Source organism: Mesoplodon densirostris, chromosome 3 (genome assembly GCF_025265405.1).
Source record: "Mesoplodon densirostris isolate mMesDen1 chromosome 3, mMesDen1 primary haplotype, whole genome shotgun sequence".
Classification (NCBI taxonomy): domain Eukaryota; kingdom Metazoa; phylum Chordata; class Mammalia; order Artiodactyla; family Ziphiidae; genus Mesoplodon; species Mesoplodon densirostris.
The window spans coordinates 109,370,936-109,394,125 of record NC_082663.1 but is presented as its reverse complement, the minus strand read 5'-3'; the positions used below and the strand labels follow the sequence as shown (position 1 = coordinate 109,394,125).

At 39.9% G+C, this 23,190-nt stretch overlaps 1 protein-coding gene across 1 annotated transcript; it reads right to left on the bottom strand.

Moving 5' to 3' along the window:
- Positions 1-1,625: 1,625 nt before the first annotated feature.
- Positions 1,626-20,075, bottom strand: ISOC1 (isochorismatase domain containing 1). Its single transcript, XM_060091905.1, has 5 exons — positions 19,699-20,075; positions 10,011-10,130; positions 9,708-9,911; positions 7,955-8,071; positions 1,626-2,758 (listed from the first exon to the last, which is right to left on the bottom strand). The coding sequence occupies exons 1-5, from the start codon at positions 19,999-20,001 to the stop codon at positions 2,612-2,614; spliced, it is 891 nt and encodes a 296-aa protein (XP_059947888.1). The 5' UTR covers positions 20,002-20,075; the 3' UTR covers positions 1,626-2,611.
- Between the last annotated feature and the right edge of the window lie 3,115 nt (positions 20,076-23,190).

The window sequence follows — 23,190 nt, the reverse complement described above, 5'->3', positions numbered from 1 at the left end:
GCAACTAGAAACATCTATCTCTGGGTCTCACTAGTCACACTTGTGAAATAAAACTGTTCTAGAATTTTATAGCTGAAATGGACCTGAGATCATGATCTTTAAAGTTCCACTCAGATCTAAAGTCACATTTACCCAAATATCAACTTTTAAAAAGAGAAAATATTCTTCCTAATTAGAGAAATGTGGTAATTAAATGGATGTTATAGGGTATTTGGTTTCCTGGTTAGAATAACTTTTATTACTTTTAATTTTAGATAAAGTTTCTGCATATGTTTTAGCATTTCAATAAATGATGTGTCTTGATCCTGTCTCTAACCCCCTTGCAATTCAAGACACCGGACTATTCTTTTGCTTATGTTCTCAAGGTCTTTATTTACATCAGTTAAAAGAATTTTGTTACCCTACAAAATTGGAGACACTTCCAATTCAAAGACTAATGTATTAAAATCAATTCAGGTTTCCTATAATAAGGCCTTGTCACCTTGCTTGCATGATCTGCAAAAAAGAAGGGAGAATGCAGAATTCACAAGTATATTACTCTAAACTTTGTTGTACTGACATTCCTGAACCTTTGACATAATTCAATTCACTTTTACTGAAAGGTTATGATATATCTGATTTTGTACCAGACCCTAAGCTTCCTTGGGGCATCTTTCTATCCTCAGCACATGTTTAGAACTTAGTAGGTTCTCAAAATGAGTTTCCAGAATGAGTATAGAATAAATGCACAGGTCCTGCTTTCAAGAAGCTTAGAATCTAGTGGGAAAGATGGATTTTAGCCCAGTGAAACCCATTTCAGATTTCTAATCTACTGAACTGGAAGATAATAAATTTGCGTTGTTTTAAACCTCAAAGTTTGTGGTTATTTAATATGGTAGCCATAGGAAACTGACTCAAATTCACAGAATTGTTTCAGCTGTGAAAGGCTTCATTGGGGTGGTATTTCAATGAGAGGAAGAGCCAGGACTCAGTGGAGGAAAACAGGTGATGTTAGTTAAATCCTTGCTACTCATAAAGTATGGTTGGTCTCTTCTGAGCAGGGCTGGTAGATACTGGCTTTTTTTTTTTTTTTTTTTTTTTTTGGAAATGCAAAATGTCAGGCACAGAAGCCAGACCTATTGAACCAGAGTCAGCATTTTAACAAGATCCCCAGGTGATTTGTATTCATATTAGAGTTTGAGAAGCACTAGGTTAAATTTATTAAAAACTATTTTAAAATGTGTAGAAATCTTTGATTCTTCTTTTTTGACACACAAGTTTGCTGGGAAAAAAATTTAAAACATAACCCTAAGAAGAATGCTAGATTGCTGTTTGTTACACTGACCAGAAAAAAAAAAAAAAAATTCTACTCTTTTAAATAAGAAGGCCCTTCAATAAAATCCATTTACCCCCATGGACAAAACATTTTCCTTCTTCGAAAATTTCCATGAGTTGAAAGATTACAATGTCAAAAATTTTATACCTTTAAATAAATATTAGAATCCCTGGAAGAGTAATCAAAGAGCCATGCTGTGGCGGACAAAAGAACTTCATTCACATAATACGTTTTCTTTAATTTCTTTAATATAAAAGACACCAATGTTTCATATTTCACATAATATTTTTTAAAAAGTTTTAAAACCCTATAATAAGTATTTAATGAAAATAAATTTATTGAATGGTAGTAATGACTGCAAAAGTAATACTACCAAATCATTACTGAGGCCTTTTGCATTAACAGTAATTGGAAGGTAGGTGGAAAAAATTTCAAACAAGAATATGGATGTTTTAAAACTACAGTTTATCCAGCCTTTATCTTTTTGCTAAATCCTGTGCATATTAGAAGATGTATTCAAGATGGTTATAAAGCTACTCAGCTAAAGTAATACTTCAAAGATCTTAAAACAGCCCTCCACTAATGATATGGTGTTGCAAATCCTCTCATCTGTTTACAAAATTAAAACAAGCAATGAGCGAATGAGTCTTTCTGGGTAAAAGATTCAGTTAAAAAAGAGAACATGAACAGAGAATTAGTGATGGTGAGCAGAATAAGAAAATTAGCATAATTAAGAAAGATATGTAATTATTCAACATAACTTTGTCTGGTTAAACCAGTGCAACATAATAAATAACTTGACTGCATTGTGAGCAAAAGGGGTAACACGATCCATAGTCCTGTTTTTAAATTCTCGTTTAATAATCCTATTTCAATCAACCTGTAAAGTAAAAGCACTGAATCCACATTAACATTATAACATACATCTTACAATAATACAAAAGTCAAACTATTACTGGTAGATCTTTGTGCACAATTTAAGAAAATTTCACAAGAGTGTGCACTTTTGAAAGTATGATCAGTGTATATGGTATAGAGAAAACAGGCACCTCCATTATAATTTTTTTAATAAATAAAAAGCACATTAACATAAAAAGAAGGTAAGCAGCACCTGAAGCCTTTGACATTTGTAACTAAATGCTGGTACCCAAAAGGTCTAATTGGTTAAGTTTTACTAAGAGGCGCAAAAAAGGAGCCAATTTTTGACTTAACGTTTTAATTCGACTAGAGACATGAGCTTGTCTGGGCTTACAGTCCTGTCACCTGACGGTGAGTAGCATACCAGTTCTTCACATGTCATACTTTGGAAAGCAGACCCGACTCCGGAGCACTCGCCTTAATTAGATTCTGAATTTCCTTGAATTTTGGATGATCTTTATCAGCCACCAGCTGTAGCAGAACAGCTTCACTTGTAGTCACTATGATCCCAGTTCGAGCAAGACGCTTAAAAAAAAAAAAAAGACAAATCAAGAAATTAAGTATGAGAATGAACACTGTATTAAAACAGCAAAAAGCATGCCAGGACACAACGATTAGTGTCCTCTATCAAAACCATGGCCCTTAGCCATACCAACAAATTCAGAGATGAGGAGAGATTTCAAACTAGCCACACCACAAACCCTTTATGATGGTTCTCAATATTAGTAATAAGGACTAGAAACAAGTAAAAGAGAATAGGCAGCCAATATTCTCACTTGCCAATATTCTCACTTATATGCACCAGGGACAGAGGGAAATCAAGGCTAAGGATGGTAAAACAATGATTCTTAACTTCTTTTTTTCCTCTCTCCAAATATCTGACATTAAACTGCATGCCCTTCCCATAAGTAAGAAATGCTGGTGGTAGAGGAGCCTCATGTGAGGTTTAAGAATGTGCCCCTGGACGACAACAGAACCACTACCATTGCCACCATTGTAAGCTTTTTAGAATCATAAACAGAGTATAAAATTTAAGGTTGTATAGAGTTTCATTGACAGGTGAAAGAACATCCTTGCCAAATTGTTCCAGTGGAATCATAATAAAGAGCTAAGGACAGAAATCTCAAGGAAGGGGAGGAGGGAAAGGGAAGGAGGCGGGCAAAGAAGAGAAAGTGGAGAAAAAGGTGGGAGAGGGGAATGGGAGGAGAATTCTAGAGCAGAGATCCATTTTCTGGATGTATTTATCAGAAACCTTAGGGAAAAAAACAGACCAACTGTTTGTTACCCCAAGCAACATTCACTGTAAGAGCCTTAGAAGATGAGGTGGTTAGACACGATTCCTACACAAGTTAGAGGAAAAGACGTGGATCAGTGTCTCGTCATAAAGGGAGTCACCTGAATAAACAGGACGTCCCAATGGAGCCAAAGTAAACCCTTCAAATGGCTGCAGATCCAGAGACCCAACCTTCCCACTGGCAGACTCTTCCTTTTTATCCCCAAGGATGCGGAAGGGAGTGTAAGCCATAGCCTACTTATCAGATAGCAAGCTTGGACCTCAAACACCAGCACAGGAGTGTGCAGAGCAGGCTGACCACAGCTCTGGAGAAATGAAGAAACAGCAGAGGGTTACATAGGAAAGAAGAAGAAATAAGTGAGGCTGCTAGTGTCCTTTATGTTGGGACAAATCCCAGAGGATGAGTCATCACTGAGTTCTTTAAAGACTTCTGGAGACTAATTTCCTCCTCCTTGCTTTTCAGTCAACTCCCGACTATTGTATCAAACCCTCAGAATCTCAAAGGACTGTGTGCTTGCTTCAGACAGCAGGGTGGGGAATAAGACTAGCTGCAGATCGGTGCCGTGAATGTCCAGCCATCCACACGCAGCTCTCTCCCTGGCTGCCCTGCCTTCCTTACTGCTCCCTGTTGAATCAATGGACTTTCAATCAGTCAGTCTGAATCTGAATCATACTTTCAATGTCTGTGAAAGTGCAAACAAAGGTCAGTTCTCAGTCATCTTTCTAGTTCCTTCATGAGGCAGGAAGGACAGAAAACTGTTTCCAGGTCCGAGGAAGAAATGTGATGACCCAGGAAGAAGGCAGCTTTTTTCCATAGTGCTCTCCTGACCAAACTAGAGCAGCAACGGATCCACCCTAAGCCAACAACCCTCAGGGAGGCTGTGAGTCCGTACACCGTGGCAGGGGCAAGCTGGGACACTAGAGGCACACAGAAAAACACTTTAGTAAACAGAAACTTACATAAAATTATTTAACTTCAAGACTGAGATATGCCCAATATTGATTGCATTCGAAAGTAATCAAGCCAAGAACCTGTGTTAGGGGAGGGCGTGGCTCACGCCTTTGCTAAAAATGCAAAGTCTTTAGATCAGACTAACAGATCTTCCCACGGTGCCATCTTCCCACGGTGCCTTCCCAGCCCCAACCTAGAAGGGTACCTGAGCAGAAAGAGAACAGCAGCACTTTTTCCAGACACTGGAAGGTTCCTGCCCGCCACCTTGAGCTATGAGGACACCTACAATACTGGTCCCACACTCACTTTATCTCCTGGCTTTAGAAGGGGCAATTAAAACTCCAGCCGTTTAATGCAAATGGGTACATGGCTTAACAGGCTTCCTGAGTTCTTCCCTTACACGTGCAAAACCAGTCCAACTAGGCCAAAGGATAGGTTACTCTGACCCACAAACCTAAAAATGCAAGAACACAAAGCCAAGACAGCCTCAGAGAGGGTGGGGAATAAAAAAGACTAAACCCATTAAATTCCCAAGAAACACTAACAACTCCCCAGAAGTACACGGACATCAAGTTCAAGAGACGGTTTTATTCTATTTTATCTCACATTTACTCTACAATTGTAAGTTGAAAGGAAAATGCCTGTCAGATGGTAGGTGCTCAAAAAATTTTGTGGAATAAAGCACACACCACAGATCCTGGCAGAGAAGTTTTAATAACGGTAACTATAAATCTTATTAGTACAATGGTCTTAACAGGCAATATGGGGTCTCAGGAATGACCTTAAGTAGTTGTGTTCTCAAGGAAAAAAAGAAGGGGAGCAGACCAGAGCTCTATTTCACCTTCATAGTCACAGAAGAAAAAAGGAGACTTAACATTTCTCCTAGGGACTGAGGGACTAAAACACCTCCATAGCAAATTAAGACTAAGAGGAAAAATCTGAAATGTGGCACACATCTTCCCCCATCACCACCTAACCTGCTTCTTCTCTCCCTTTCAACTTCAGCACTGTAAGCCAAGGCAATACTGGCTGCTCCAGGCTCTTCCAAATCCACCCCAGACCATATTCCTTCCTTCCCTCCTCAGAACTTCTCAGGACTAGTCCCTTCTGGGTCTTGGAAGCTGATATATGCTTATACTTTTCTGATCAGATGAACCTCATGAAGACAACAAAAACAAATAATAGCTACAGTAAAAATAAAAGCAACAGCTAACATTTGAGTGTTTACCATATCAGACACTGTACTAAGTGCTATCGATACATTATTTCATTTAATCTTCACAAAAATCCTCCCACATAATGACTATTATTTCTATTTCACAGTCGACAAGAAATTAATCCATCAATCTAAGAAAGAAACAGATGAACCTATTTGCAAGGCAGGAATAGAGACACAGACTTAGAGAATGGACATGTGGACACAGTGGGGGAAGGTGAGGGTGGGATGAATTGGGAGATTAGGATTGATATATATACACTACCATGCATAAAAGAGATAGCTAGCAGGAACATGCTATAAAGCACAGGAAGCTTGGCTCGGTGCTTTGTGATGACCTAGATGGGTGGGAGGGAGGTCCAAGAGGGAGGGGACATAGGTATACATATAGCTGACTCACTTCATTGTACAGCAGAAACTAACACAACATTGTAAAGCAATTATACTCCAATTAAAAAAAAAGGAAGAAATGGAAAATTTTATTCAAGCCAAAGTGAGGATTATAATCAGGGAACAGCCCCTCAGAAAGCTCTGAGAACTGGTCCACCCGTTAGAAGTCAAAGCAGTTACATAAATTGAGACAGAGGGCTGTACATTAAATGACATATTATTGACAGTTTACATAATCCAGATCTTAGTGCCATTGTGGTGGGTCATGTGACCCTTTAGAAGATCAAGAAGGAATGTTATCTTTTAAGGGGTTGTCTGCTCTTTATGGTTGAGCAGGTATTTCTGCTGATGGGAGGTTTGGTCGATGCATACTTTAGATACACAATGCACAGTAGGGAGGAGAGAGGAGGCCAAAGGTCAAAGAAAATTTTTTCATGTTTAAATTTTCCTTGTCTTGCCATAAAAATATGAATTTTATTTCACATCACCAATGAGAAATCTGAGGCAAAGATATTAGGTAATTTGTCCAAGGACACAAGTTTACAAAATGCCAGAACCTGAATTCAAACCCGTATTACCCCTCCACTGTTTAGACTCCTCCTAATCAGTAAGATTACAGACTACCTCCAAAAGAATGAGGCTCAGATGGTAAATGGCTGTTTTTATTCTGAGTCTTGGTAGAACACAGAACTGCCAACAATCAAAATTTTCTGTAATAAATGGCATAATAAAGGCGTCTAAAAAAACTTGAATGTAGGACAAAAGTTCTTGAAATCTCTTTACAAGCAAGGAAAATTTTTGGTTTTGTATGTTCTTAGTTTTTCGCTTCCTTGGAAACACTTCAAATTCTGGACCTCAGCATTACCATAAAGGTATTCAGAGAAGAAAAGAGCTGCCTGCCGAGGTAGCTCGGATCTGACAGTGGAAGTGTTTAAACTCAGATTACTAAGGAAATTTGAAAAGTGGAAACTAACTATGACTGTAAGAACAGCTTAAAGATCTCTGCTGAGAAGGGAAGAAGCAACACTTAGTATCTAACTAACCAGAGAACCCAGTAGTCCAAGTGGACTTGAAAATAGTTGAATAAAATAAATAAAACCATTTCCACCTGTAATCGCAAAATAGGACTCACTGCTCAGGAATAAGAGAAGGGATGGCCAACCAGGGCCTTAAAACCACTGCTGCTGCCAGCCACCCGCCTGCTTCTGCATCAGCCCTCCCCACTGACTTGAGTCAGTGGGATTAATTGAGGGAGTTTGTTTTTCAACAGTCTCGGAATAGGCAATGCTTACGTAAGGCTACTGTTATGCAACACTGATGAAAGTCATCAACTCCCTGACTCTGAAGTATATTTTGACACTCCACACAGAGAGCCATTAAACACTGTGTGTGAGTGGTGCCCACAGTAAGAGACGGGCACCCCCTATCCCCAAAAATTCAAGTCTGAGGAAATCTAACACATGGCTGAACCAGGCTTCGGCCCACCATACCCTAGGTGTTGGCTAGACCCTGGCCGAGTTAAGCCTAGGTGAACTGTTGTTAATTTGCAAATCTTTCAGTAGTTCAGAGTAAGCTTACTGGAATGCCTCTTAGTTCATGTGCAAAACTAGCAAGTTACAACAGAAGATGTAAAGGAGCGCTTGGAATTACTAGACATCTAGAAATAAAGACAGAAGATGTAAAACAGGATATGATGGTGAGACCTCAGAGGTTTGTCGTGCGTAGTAGAAACCCCGGAAATGAGTCTGATTGTTGTCAGACCAAGCTCAAATTTAAGAGGTAAATCTTTCACTGCTGTTACATATTTAATACTCTCCAAATTTACTTGGAAGCCTTGGCTAACGATTTATTTTAAAGCAGGACAATTACCTCAAGAGCAAACATCCTGTCCATCATGCTTCTCGATGACGTGGCATCAGCGACAATATGAACCTCGATACCTCTGCCAACGAGCTCCAGAGCTGTCTGCTGGATGCACACATGGGTCTAGTAGGAAAGTAAAAACCATATGTAATAACATGGTAAACTACAAGTATTTTACAAATGTGCAGCAACACGGTAGAGCAGAAAGAGCACTACAGGTCTAATGGCCTTGTCCACATCTAGTTTTGCCTCCAACTCACTAGTGATCTTGAGCATAAACAACATTTCTGGCTTTGGCTGCCTCTTTGTTAAGTCAGGGACTGCATTACATCAATGTTCTTTGTACTGGGAACCTTGAACATATTCTTAGAGCTCTGTGAGCACTTTTTTTTAAAGATTTTCATCTATGTCATCTGGATGACCTTCATATGGCTGACTACTACCACTCAGTTTTGATGCCACTCACAGTTGGGTTTATTTCTGTATTCACACCAAGTGCCTAACACAAAGAACGCGTTTGCAGTACTGCCAATTGAGATAATGGTGGGAAAACTGAGTTGTTATAAGGCACCCAGTAGTAAAGGTAGGCCAAGTTAAAAATAACTTGTAGCACAGGCAAAAAATACCCAGTATACATCACCAGAAAATGAATTCTACAGATTCCATCTTTCTAAGTATGAACTTGTAACAATTCATCAGCAGAGAATAAAGAGTAAAAACATGCTCCAACAATAAGTGGATTATATAACCAATGAAAGCAGATTTTAATAATGCCAACCAACCTTATCTTCATATGACAAGAGGGCTGTGGAGAATTATCAACTGACAACTCATTAAAATTAGCACTGGAGGACTGCTCAAAGATGATTTTGATTAGACATGAGGTCTAATGATGAACAAGCAAGAAAAGCGCAAAAGTCAGCATTTGGTGTGACATATTTATACAAATAGGCTTCCTTTATTTTATCATTATTTAAGTCAAAATACAGAAATATTTAATATATATCTAAACCTGAGGCTACATCTTCTACTATTAAAACCTACTACTCTGAAACCTACTATCAAAACATCATGGATGTCTTAAATTAATATTATTTGGATTTCACTGTTTTTATGGTTTTCATAATTTTAAAATTTTAGTTCAAGAGGTGTTTAAAAGCTATGAATAAATACTTATATTCTGTTTCTACATGTCAAAAAAACAAACCAAACAAAAAATCATTTTAATCAGCATTAGGAATCCATGAGTATTTTTTTTCCTTTAAAAAAATAGGTATACATGATTCAAATGTGAAGGACAATTAACTGCATGACTTCTAAGGTTTTTCTAAAACAAAAACATGACCAAGGTGAGCTCCTATAACACATAAATAAACATACTGTCTTTGGTGAAAATGTGTTCCAAAAGTTGGGGTTCAAAGCAAAGGCCCAAGAATCAATCAACCTAGATTCAAATGCAGCTTCATCTAACTTTAACTAACTCTGTGACCTTGGGCAAGACACATAGCATCTGTGTTTGAGTTTTCTCACCTACAATATAAGACCAAAAGTACTTAGCTCAGAGGATTGCTGTGAGAGGTCAACAAATTAATATATATAAAGTGTTTAGATCAGTGCCATGCAAGTAGTCAACACTTAAAAAATGGTAGCTATTTTCTATCAGTTACCTACATGGTATTCTATATACAAAATTACATTCTGGAAATAACAAGTTTTCTACAAATGATATTGTGTCCAAAACAGAACAAGAGGTACTCACTTCTACTCCAAATAACACAACACTCCTGACTCCAGGAATCTCTGCTAATGCTGCTTCTACTTCTGGTAATACCATTGAAAACTTGGTCTTTGGAAGTACCAGTTTTACACCCGTTAAATCAATTTCTTGAACAGTGCTTCCAAGACCTTTAGGGTACTGTTCTGTTACAATAACTGGAATTCCTAAAATCCGGGCCCCTTGTAACTGGAGGAAAAAAAACACACAAAGATAAGTAGCAATATACATATGTTTGTGTATGAATCATGCTTTAGCAAATTGGAAAAAATGAACACGCAAGCATACCAATCTCTGTCCCACACTAATAATATCTCCAAAATACTTGATGGCTGGTCTGAACCTTTCCTGCATATCACAGCAGAAAAACACAGTGCTTGAAGGTGTAAGATTTCCCAGGGTAGTGAGCTGAGGAAAAAAGAAAAAAAGAATGATTTAGCATTTGTTATACAATGACATTTATTTTCAGCTGGAGGTCAGTAAAGAGAGAAAAACATTCCTACTGTTTGACCCATTAAATCCATTTCTACAACTATTGTCTAAGAGAAATGATATGAATAACAGGAAAAAAAAAATTATCCCCAAAGATGTCCACTGAATTGCTTTTAATAGTGAAAATTAGAAATAAACCAAGAACCAATACAAAAATGATTTCACAAATTTTAACACATTCACATGACAAACATTTTTTAGCCTATTAAAATAACATATGTATATGTTTTCAAAAAACGTGCACCATTTAAGAAGAAATGCCATAATCTAATGTTAATTTTAAAAACGGAGCACAGTTCAATAGTATTTCAATAATGTAAAAATATGAATAAAAAGTAGAAGCAAATATATGAAAATATGAACACGTGGTTATATAGTTAGGGATGTTGATAACATTTTTTCTTAATACCTTTCTTTTATTTTTCAAATGCTATTTTAAAACATTTGCTAAACGTTATTTAAAAATATGTATTACTTTTATAATAAAAAACCAGTAAAAAACTTAAATCTGATGATGGCATTGCTTACAAGAACAAAGAATAAAATTTAAATAATCCGTAGCAAAGATTATGGAACAAAAAACTAAAAAAACAGAAACAAATCTAGATATCCTGCTATCATCAACACAGAAATATTAAGTTGGTATTCTCAAGAATAACTTCTTAGACTTCAAAAAAAATTCAATGAAATGATGCCAAGCACATCACCACTGTCAAATGGAAAGACATAAATTTGACATCTGAATTCTTACACATATTTATCACAATCGGGAAAGTCAATGAATTAAGATGAAAACTGGGTATCAGATTACCATGCTTTACATTAATTGCTGTAGTTGGTCTATTATAACAACTTGGGCCCAATATGGATCTACCAAAAAGTGAAAAATCACTGTTGAATACAAGAATTTAATTCTTAAAAGTCCATGGTACTTTTCTTTCTACCTTCTCAAATTAGAGAAAGCTCTGGAAAGGATGCAGTTTGATCATGAATGAACCCATGCCACTACTCTTACTGGGCACCCCGTAAGTCTCCCCTCTAATTAACCTAACCCACCCACAGACAATAATTACTCATAATTTTATAGAGGAACCTGAGTCCTGATTACATGGTGGTGGCTTCACCACCAGCCTGGCCCTAGACTCTGCCTTAGTATCTGTGCACATGGCATACTCCCAAGAAACAATTACAAGAATTAAATGAATCATCAAAAGCAATCTTTTATCCTTAACAGTATGACTGTTCTAGTCAGTTTGCACTTTTATTTATCTGTGTCCTGGTCTGAAGGACTCTGGCACCTTAATCTCCCTCTGGTATTAACTCTATAGGTGTGCACTGATTAACCACATACAGTCCAACACCAAGCTCATGTCAGAATGCGAGTGTCATCTTTAATTCTAACACTATGTGGAGGGTTTTCCTACTCTGCCAATAAAGTATGTTTAAAATAAATATTCAAGCATCTTAAATTATATATGCCATCTTTGGCTGCTTCCTTACTTAAATTTTTAATGCAAGTACCATGCTTCCATTTTGGTCATTATCAAAAGCAATGAGTCTGATGTATATGTAAGTACTTAGGGTACTTTGTTGAAAACCAGTCACTGTGACCATGTATCTTAAATTCTCAGTAAACATTAAATCTTGGCTCAAAAGGCTTAAAATCCATATATATATAGTCTTTTAGAAATTTGAACCAGGGGTCCCTAGTCATCCACAATGTGTTGAGGGGACACTATGAAAAGCAGTTTAGCTGTAACTGTCTTGTTTCAAGTAACTGTAATGCACCTTAGCAATTTTCCCATTCTACTACATGGGAATACCACCAAGCAGGCAAAAAACTCCCAGGCAGTTGCCTAAGTATGCTGGATGGCCATGCACTAACACACAGCCTACACTTGCTTTGATCTCCAGCTTTCAGATCTTATCTCAGACTGTATTGACTAACTCTGTATACATTCCTAACAAGTTTGGTTGTCTGGATTATAAATTAACATAGGATTGGAAACAGCAAATCTGAAAGGAAACTGCTGAAGACAGGCAAATTGATAGCAGCAAGAAATGACAGCTGAGGAAGAAAAGATTAAAAATACAATAAAAGCAGATCAAAACTCAACTAGCTCTCAGTCTAGACTCCAATGAAGGAGTAACAAGCTGTATGTAAGTTATAAATTGGGACAAAATCATTTTATCACACTCATTAAGAAAATAAGTTACATAATATTTGAGGACTACCATATAAAATGGTCAAAATATTGAAAATTGGGATACTTAAAGGAATAAAAACTTACCTACTCAGAAATCCTAGAATATTCAGACTTGTGGTCTCCTGGGGTTCCTGTTACCTGGTGCTTCCCTATACCTCATTTCAGCTGTGAGGCATCTGTTCTAGGCAGGGGACCACATCATACGTATGTCATATTAGACACAGATTGAGGAGGTCAGAAAATGCAGCCCTGAAATCCTTAGCACCCTGCAAATCCTTTCTAGTAGAGGAATCCATCATCTACAAACCTTCAGTTAAAGAAAGAAACCATAGAGATAAGCGTGTGAGGCATATTTTTATGCAGAAATGACTGGTTATAATTTCATGAAACAAAAATGCCTTAGACATTCTCCTCTCCAGGAGTTGACATCCCCTTGAATATGACCTGCACTTAGTAATTTGCTTCTTCAGAGTATAGAGGGAGGGTAATGGTGAACACGGCCTCAGCCAGGTGATCAAGATTGAGGTAATCCATGGTGACAGTATTCAGCTTTGATATGTGATGAGAATGACCTTCATGATCTTCCTCTCAAAATCTCACAACCCTGGTTGAAGCGTGAGGAAAACACCAGATAAACCCAAAATGAGGTCATTCTACAAAAATATCTAATCAGTACTCCTTAAAACTGTCAAGGTCATTAACAACAATGAAACTCTGAGAAACTGCCATAAGCCAGAGGAGTCCAAGGAGACATGACAACTAAACGTAATCAGTATCCTGGATTGGATCCTGGGACAGAAAAAGGACATTAGGGAAAAGCTAGTGAAATCTGACTGAAGTGTGGCACTCAGCTTATAGTAATGTACCAATGTTGGTTCCTTAGCTGTGACAAATATGCCACAGTAATGTAAGATGTTAGCAAGAAGGGAAACCAGGTCAGGTATACAGGAGCTCTCTGTACTATCCTTTGCAACTTTGTTGTAAATCAACACTATTCTAAAATTAAAAGTTTATGAAGAAAAAAAAAGGTCTCCCTATGCCATAGTAGTAGGGGGAAAAGATGCTACTTTATGAATAAACTCCATATCTTACAAGACAGAAAAAGGAGGATTTGAGGCTACCAAAACAAAAAACAAACAAATAAAAACTCTAACCAAACCCTCCATCCACGCCAAATCCACATGAATTTCAGTAATTGTTGTTAAATTACACACTGACTCTATAATTCAGGGACTTCGTAACTTGACTCCCCCATCCACCCCAAATCCACATGAATTTCAGTAATTGTTGTTAAATTACACACTGACTCTGTAATTCAGGGACTTCGTAACTTGACTCAGAAATTCCTCTTAAACCAAAACCTTGTACATAACTAAAAGTGCTGCTCATTGTCAAACATGTTGCAACTGCAAGATAGCAAATTAAAAGTGACCTTGACCAAGTGCCATCATGAGTAAAAGTGAAACAATTACAGATCAACACATATTCAAGAAGTATGAAGAAATCACATATAAGTATGTGTATATACACACACCTTCACATATTTATATACATAAATCCCTACACATACACATACACATAACAAATACGTATTTCAATATACATATTTCAATACAAAAAGTTGATCACAATGGCTTCCTCAAGCAACAGTTTAAGAGATAAATTTCAAGTATAAATTTTTTGTCCACTTCCTTAAGAACTGTCTTGGCTGGCATTCAACCTTAGATTTCATATTCAAAAGACTCTTCATCCCCAAGTCTCATTATTACCACGATCATAACAGTATTTACTACCCTCCTTCACTTCCACATGTGCTCTGACCATTTTCTAACAACGGCTGCTACATCTGCAAGCAATCTGCTCTTCCCTTGCTCGGTTACTCAGGACAGGCACATACACAGTGGCTGGCCTTGCTTAGTGATACATGGTGCCCCACTTCTGTTCTCTCCATAAACATAATGCATGGTGATTGTTGTATGTTGAATCGTGTGTTCTAAAATTCATATGTTGAATTCCTAACCACCAGTACTGTACCTCAGAAAGTGGCCTTATTTGGAAATAGTCACCGAAAACATAATTAATTAAGGTAAGGTCATACTGGAGTAGAGTGGGTGCCTAATCCAACAGGAGTGGCATCCTTATTAAAAGGGGAAATCTGGGCACAGAGAAGGCCATGTGAACATGAAGGGAGAGATCAAGGTGACGTGTCTACATGCCACGCAATGCCAAAGACTCCCAACAAACCACCAAAAGCCAGGAGAGAGGCATGGAACGGCTTCTTCTTCACAGCCCTCAGAAGGAACCAAACCTGATCTAAAGCCTCCAGAATTATGAGAAAATAAATTTCTGTTGTATAAGCCACTCAGTCTGTAGTATTATACTTTGTTACAGCAGCAACCTAGCAAACCACTACAGTGAGTAAACTATATATCTTTAGGAATTATTAAAGTTTGGAATTATAAATGTGATGTTTTCAAAATTTTAGTAGTCTATTATAGTCACAATATAGGCATGATGTGCTTGGGAGAGGGGTCTAGAAGGGGATATGAGGTATCATTATTTCACTGAGAAGTGTTTCCAAGGAAACCTGATTACCACAGGTATAGTAAGGCTTTGTTCCAATACTGACTCAAAACAGAGGTCTGTGACATGACTCTCCCAGGTTACAAGAGTGCCTACACAGGACAGCCCAGGGGCATTAGAATCTGAGTCCAAATGTCCATTTCACTAATTTCAATTACACGAAATGCAGCAAATCATTAACATCTCCAAACAGCTGCTTCTTAATCTGTAACAAAGTAATAAAAATAGTATCTACCTCATAGGGCTATTTCAAGGATTAAATCAGCTTCATGTAAATCAATCAATAAATGTATTAGGTTATTGTGTATCCCTCCTATAGGAAATATACGCTCTGAAGGTCAGCACATGTTAAAAATAGTAGTTCTTCTGTAATGAGGTTAAAATACGACTTACTACTAAAATCCCTTATGAAAACAATAAATATATAGAAAGAAATACTGATATTGCCTAACTTATGTTAACATAGTCTACAGAATTAAGAAATGATTCATAAAGTGGATTTCTAAATGTCACCAAAAGACTGACCATTACATGATCTGCTCCTGGCAAAACGGTTTGGGGCTTTTTAATTTAGACTGCAAGAGAATATTTATTTCACTCTTATTTTACAACCTACTCACCTGCTGTAAACACTAATGTCACTTGCATTGAGGTTACAACTCCAGCGAGCTTTCTAACTGCCTGAGGGAAGCCAGCCAACTCCATCAATTTCAGTGTTAAGGATGATGGGTTTCTTTAGATTGCACTTGAGGTTGGAGAGAAGGTGACACTGGCCAGATCCCAGGAACACAGTGATACCTGAATCTACTTTGGATTCCCCTTGGCAAACTAAATGAAAGAAAAAAATTTCCAAACACAGTTTGGAAACTGTGTTTAGCTCCCACTCAAACACAGTTTATTTATAGGTAGCCTCTAATGTATCCACAAGAGGCAAAATGTGTACAATGCTTTGGGCAGTAATCTGCAATGTTAAATTTTTTAAAAGTGGGCGGGGCAGACAATATCATACCCTCAGGATCCAGCTGTTTTCTCCAGTGCCCCTGACACTGTGTGCCTCCCAAGATAGTTCCTGACTGCTTCTCTAACTCAAGACTTCTGAGCATTAGTTTATCTACCTGCTCCTCCTACAGGCTCCATAGTAAAGGTTCTGAAATCAAAAATCACCACCATCCAACTAGCAAGCCCAAGGGAGACCCAAGTCCTTTGCCCTTTCTTTCCAAACCTGCCTTCTCTCCCTTCCCACCATGTACTCTGGGGTCTCTTCTAGCTACAAAATGTCTACACCTCTGTTTAGAATAATCATAGTACTAATAAACTTCCAAGAAGTAAAACCTGGAGCAGAATCCCTTCCCAATTAACTACCTCAGGAAAAAGTAGAAATAACCTTCCCAGGGAAGCCCGTATCTTCTGCCCACACGAAGCTGCCAGAGCCTTCCTTCCTACATACAGAAGTAAAATCCTCTCGCTGGTGTCATTCTTACTACGTCCTTTTCTTCCTCTCTTCTACTTGGGCTCTGCCCTCCCTGGTGATAAGCTGGAAAAATACACTGGTAGTGGTATGATATCAAACTTACATGAGTTTCCAGGGTTGAATTCTCCATTAGTTAAAACTTGGGAAATACCTTGTGAAAAATTAACACTTATAAGTCATAAAAATGACCTAAATTCCCACTGTATAATCCTCTCATTTACATTTCTTCCCCTGCGTCTCAAAATTCCTTAGACTTCAAGCATTTTGACAAGGCTGAAGACACATAAACCGTGCTTGAAACATGAGCTGTCTTCAGACACTTGGTCACTTGGACAGAATATTTCAGAAAAGAAGACACTAAAAAGTTACCACAGCCTAATACTGGCAATGGGGGTCTTAAAGATCAATCCCCACAGAACCACTAACCAACCACCAGTGCAGACAGTGTGGCACAAGCAACCACTGTGTTTTACAAGGTCACTAGCAACGTCAGTCAGAACAAGCGTGAAAGCAAACTCGGACCCTTGTGTAAATTAAGAATACATTCTAGAATATATTGTATGTTAGCCAGGGCCACAGAGGCTATAAGGCCTATTCTTGGAGAAATAATAAATGGCATTATTTAAGCTGTGGATTACATGTGGCCAAACATGCTCTTCACCCCTGCCTCTGGGAGAAGGGGCCTATCATCCCCAGAGCATGGCCTCACTGACAGGTCACCTTGAGTCTTGCTGAGTGACAGGCATCTGTTCCACAGAAACAATGAATAGCATCAAAACAAAAGATGTTACAAGTTCAAGTTTGTGGCTTGTTTTCCATTCTGCTTGATATTTTCATTAAGCATGAAAAGAGAACATAAATGCTATGGCCAGCTGTAGGATCTTCACACGCTTTGCCATGGAACCTCAGGCAATTTCCTACATGTTCTGCTCTTTGGTAAAATGAAGGAGTTAGATTACTAGGTACGGAACAAGAATTGGGTCTTATCCATGTTTACATTCACTGGGCCAGGCACTTACAGCTGCCACTCAAATGTGGAGTGAACTCTAAGTTCTCGTCCAGCCATAAAATGTCCATATCTCTAGGATTACACAGCCAGGTTCCAAAAAAATATAGTAAAACGGTCATGAAAAGAAGTATCTTCCCTTTTTCTTCTGAGAATATCCATACACACACACACACACACACATATATCTCTCTTCATATAAATAGGTATCAGAATAAGTATATGGATATATATGATATGTGTGTATATTCCTCCACATTATCTATTTTTAAGCTGGGGGAGGCACCTGGCTGAAGAAGTCAAGCTATTGTGATTATTAAAATGAAAAAATATAAAAATATTTTAAATACTTTAAAATATATAAAGTATCCTATAACAGATGCTTAAGAATTATTGGACTATTTAGTGGGAAAAAAATAACATTTTTAAAAGAATGGGACAGAGTAGTGATATTATAATTATTATTTTAAACACCACCACACAAAATTAACTATATTTTATCTCCAATACCAAGCAAAAGACTTCAAAAGCCACATGTGACCTGAATTATATAATGCCTTTTGAGAATGTACAAGACATTTCAGGTATATACATATATTTTATTAACTTCTAAACTGATAAGTTAAAAAGAGTTCTCAGATCCAGGCTTTAAATTTTTCAAAATAAGAAATCCCATTGTTGGGGGGAGGGGGAAGTCTTAAAGACTTGGGATGGGTGCTAGTTTGGCATAACATTTTATTAGATAACAGCCCACTCTCTCTCCCAACCACTACGGGAAATGCATCACAAAGAAGTCTGCATCCTCAGTAAAGCTCCAGATCTCTTCAGCTAGTATTTGGATTCTCCCCTTTATTAATGGATTTGTCAAAGGTGCATCCAGCTTCTTCCATATTTTGGCAGCAATAATCTAAACAGACTGACAAGGAAGGCTGCAGAGAGGTGTCAGCCATGAAAACTCTTGAAGGCATAAAAATGGGTGGTAGTAAACACCTACCAACCACAACTCTCCCAAGAGCAGGGCAAATTCTATGGTATCAGACATCAACTGCCTCCCTTTTGGCTCTCCAAGGGTTGACCACAGAATCTCATAGCCTTTGCCCTCTGGTTAAAGTATCTGCTTTGGAAGCTTCTGGCCTTCCTTTGCTATCACTTGCTGGAGTAACAGCAAACAAGACCAATTCCACAGACAACTACAAGTGAAAAACAAACAAACAAACCACCAAAACCTACAGAATAGTCCTCAGAAAATGACACTTGAATATTAAAATGCCTTCTAATCCTGAATCCCACATTTCAGTTTGGTCTTCCAAAGAAATGGCTTACCGGTTTCTCAACCCAAAAAAATGGTGGTGGTGTAGTACCTAAAATCACCTTTTGTTCTTGCTTTTCAACAGGATAAATCTTCCGGTGAATCCTCTGAGCTGAGCATAAAAAGAACACAAGAGGCAGATCTGCGTAGTATTAGAGCACGGCTTTTTAAAAATATTAAAAAGGCATAAAATAATCCTCAGGTATGACAACTTTTTCGGCCAGCACGACCAGGAAAGAATGGTCTAGCCAAAGTCGGGTATTTAAGAAGGTGCTGCAGTGCTGAGTCAAACGACTTTTTCAAGGTAGGCAACGCATATATGTAATCAACAGATTCAGTTGACAGTTACTAGGAAGAGGCTAAACAAGGTTATTTCACTTAAGGTTAGGAAAGACTTAAGATCAAAGGAGCTGAAAACTGGGGAAGAGGATGGGTGAAAGGATATGACTCTTGAAGTTTGTGTTTCCGCAAGTGGTAAACACAACTCCGGGAACAAACCCTAAGGCCGATACGCCCCACAATCTCTTTCCCCCGGTTCTGCATCAACCCAAATAAAAACACAGCTACTCTGCACAGCCCTTTCGGTTACGCAGGAGGCTGGGACTCGCTCCCGGCACACAAAGCGGATGCGGGCAGCTGAGGACCACACACGTGGGGGCGTTCGCGCGCGCCGCCAATAGCCGGGAGGCCCACGCCCCGTCTTCGGCCGAGGCCAGCCGGTGACCGTCACCTTCAGACAGGCGCCTTCGCTGGGCCATCCCGGAGGCTTGCGACAGCGGCACGGCCCTTCCCAGCGGGCCAGCCGCGCACGGTCCGCCGCCGTGGGGCACCTGAGGAGCGCCGCGGGGACGGGGACGCATGGGGACCGGGAGCTTTGGCTCGGCGCGCGGCCCTTCCGCGGGACCCACCTGGATCTGCAGCGGCACGAGGCGCACCTTGCAGCGCTCGCTCACCGCGAAGCCCTTGGGCAGGTCCACGTACTGGCCCCACTCCTCCGCGAAGAGCTGCACCACGAATTTGCGGTGCATGTCGATCTGGTCGCCATACAGACTGAGGAACTTCTGGATGAGCAGCTCGTAGCCCGCGCCGTGCGGCACGGCTGAGGGCCGCGCGAAGACCGAGAAGCAGAAGAGCACGGGGACCGTGCCCGACGGCGCCCCCACGCCACCGCCGCTGGGGAGCGCCGGGACCACGGGCTCCGCCGCCGCCATGTTCCCCGAGCGTCTGCTAGCTCCGAAACCGCGAGGCGCAGACACCGCCGGCAGCCGCGGCCCCGCCTCCCCGCGCCGCCTGTCGCCTGCTCTGGAAGGCGAGGGGGCGGGTCCTGGCGGCCACGGCTCCCGCGCCCTCCTCCCTGCCCGGCGGAGGGCGGACCCTAAGGAGGGCCGGGCTGTGGGGCCGGCGCTCGGACGAGCGCCCCCTCCAACTTCCGGCGGCGCGCGGCCCCTCCGGAGGGCCGCGAGGGGCCCGGTCGCCTCGCAGACCCTCGACCTGCCTGGGCTGCCCGGTGCTCTAGTCCTCAGAGGAGATCTGTGGCCCGCCTTCCACCCCGCTCCGCCCACCGTCGAGCGGTGTGCTCCGGAAGTTTGGGCCTGTGCTTGGGGACACGGGGCTGCCCGGCTAAAACTGCTGGGACGCGTTACCTGTCGGTCTTGTCCAGAGGCAGGCAGTCCTTGAGGACGGCGGCAGTAATCTTAAAACCAGTCGGGCAGGCTGATCGATGCCCTAAGAAGAGCGGTGGGAGTCGATGCTTCCTTAGGAGGGCCATCCGAGACTCAGAATTTCATGTTTTTCCACCCCATGAAACACAGTTATCTCTCTAGTCGTGGATCTGAGGTCTTGCCCTCCCTTTATCTCAACCCAATTTCCAGGAGAAATTGGACGGGGAATTGCAAAAAATATAAAGGGGTTTAAGAGTAAAAATCAGGACTTTATATTCAAACTGAGGATTCTGTTTTTGAGCGAGTAAAAGCAATCACCCTCAAATAACTTCTGACTTATGAACACTGTAAGGCACTATAATTAGCTGGAATTAGAAAAGTATACATTATGAACAAAGTTTCCTTAAACAGAAGGTCCTGGGAAGATAGGCTTATGACTCTAAACAGACAATTAGATTTTAGATATTAGGGGTTTCGTCTTTTAGAAAGAAAGAAATGTCAGAGTTTTTCAATTGTCATTGCTGACATTTAGAATGGATACTATTTCATTCTAAATGAGGGGGGTGGCTATCTTGTGTATTTGTAGGATGTTTAGCAGCATCCCTGGCCTCTACCCACTAGATGCCAGTATCACCATGCACCTCCCTAACTTTGACAATCAAAAATGTTTCCAGGGCTTCCCTGGTGGCGCAGTGGTTGAGAGTCCGCCTGCCGATGCGGGGGACGCGGGTTCGTGCCCCGGTCCGGGAGGATCCCATGTGCCGCGGAGCGGCTGGGCCCGTGAGCCATGGCCGCTGGGCCTGCGCATCCGGAGCCTGTGCTCCACAACGGTTGAGCCCACAACAGTGAGAGGCCCGCGTACAACAACAACAACAACAAAAATGTTTCCAGACATTGCCAAATAACCCCAGGGGGCACTTACTGGCAATTTGCCCCCAGTTGAGAACCACTGCTTTAAAATAATGCCAATACCATCCTTTGGCCTCTACTGCTCACTTGTACCCAACCTACTGAAAATAGTCTGTTTTCTGTCTTCTCATCAAACTTTGAGATTCCATTTAAAACTGTTGTCTGAACCCATCAAACCAAAATGATATTTTTGCAGATATCATTCCACTGAAAGTCTTCTGTATGCAGATGTGCAAATCTGTGCTAAGAGAAAGGTACTTTCTCTAGACGAACTAATTACAAAAAGGTACCTATTCTAGGGGGACTAATTATAAAAGTGTTCCTTCTACTCACTAATGCCTTCTGGGACAGAGCAGATTGGAGATTGGAAATTGGTCTGGACCTCAGTCCCCCTCAACAAGCACCTCTGCATCTGCACGGTCTCTTCTGATGGCCCCGAGTCAACATACTTATTCCACTCTCAGATTTTATAAATGGTTTCTTTACTGAAAGTCAGAAACCTAATTTCCATATCCATTGTACTACCTGAGATTGGCCTTTGGCCATTTAATAGTGCAGTCTCTGTGGTAAAAACACATCAAATAACATTAATAAAACAGGTATTTGATGGATATATTCACATTTATTGAGTACCAACTGTGTCAAGCAGTGCATCACTATGCTAGAAAAGTGCCATGAGTGCACCTTTCACTGATAATTTACTATTCTCAGGAAGCTAATTATTAGAGTATTAAGTTTTATAAATGTTGTTGGAAAGAGTCAATGAATAAGAATCCATAAGCAGATATTCTAATGACAAGAAGAAAATAACTATCCTAATTGACAAATCATTACAGGTAAAATGCCCAAAATGATCTCATATAGGACTCTGAGGACATTTATTAGTTGAATTTAAGCACTTACTTTCAGAATTTAAATTCAAAGCAATTCAAGAAGTTAGTTTATACAGTATTGATTAATATGCTAATGCACTGCAGAAACAAACTTCAGAATCTCAGTGGTTTAATATAACAAAGGCTTATTTCTTACTCCCCCTAATTAGCAGTAACATTTGACAAGCTGATTACTCCTTCCATTTTAAATCATATTCTTTACTTCATCTCCTGGATACCATTCTCTTTTATTACTCCTTCTACTTCATTTTTAAGTTCTTTTCCCACATTCTCCTCATTTCCCAGACCTCTAAACATTTGAGTACACCAGGGCTTAGTCCTCACACCCCTTCTTTAAGACCCATGGCTTTAAATAGCACCCACAGACTTTTGACTGCCAAATTTATGTCATGTAAGACCTCACTCCTGAATGCCAGACTCATATACAAGTGCCTATTCGATATCCCCACTTGGATCTCTAACAGATTTCTCACATTTAATTTGGTTTTGCACCCTCTCCAAACATTCTCCTGCCTGTGTTAGCATGTAAGCAAAATGTCAACCTCATTTTAGTCACTAAGTACAATAACCATGAGCTTATCCTTTATTCCTCTTTCTCTCTCCCCCCAACCTATCAACAAGACCTGATCATCAAAATCCAAAACTTCCCACCCAAGGCCAAACCACCATCATCCCTCATCTGACTAAAACACTATCCTCTTGAACTGTGCCTATTTGTTGATTTTTGTACCCCGAAAGGCCACTTACCACATGGCAATCAGAGTAGTACTTTAAAATCGTGATTTCACAGTACATCACTCCTCTGTTCAAAATCCTCCAGTACATAGAAACAGAACTCAAGAAAATCCAGATGTTGGAATTAAGAGAAAAGAGCTTTAAGGTAGTTGTTGTATAACTATATTTAAGAATGTAAAGGATGTTTATAAGAATGAACAGA

Excerpts from the sequence above, each read along its gene's own strand:
- ISOC1 (XM_060091905.1), bottom strand. The coding sequence starts at position 20,001 with ATGGCGGCGGCGGAGCCCGTGGTCCCGGCGCTCCCCAGCGGCGGTGGC. Across the intron at positions 10,131-19,698 it reads TCGTGCCGCTGCAGATCCAG|CTCACTACCCTGGGAAATCT; the intron begins GTGGGTCCCGCG and ends TTTTTTCCTCAG. Across the intron at positions 2,759-7,954 it reads ACAGGATGTTTGCTCTTGAG|CGTCTTGCTCGAACTGGGAT; the intron begins GTAATTGTCCTG and ends TTTTTTTTTAAG.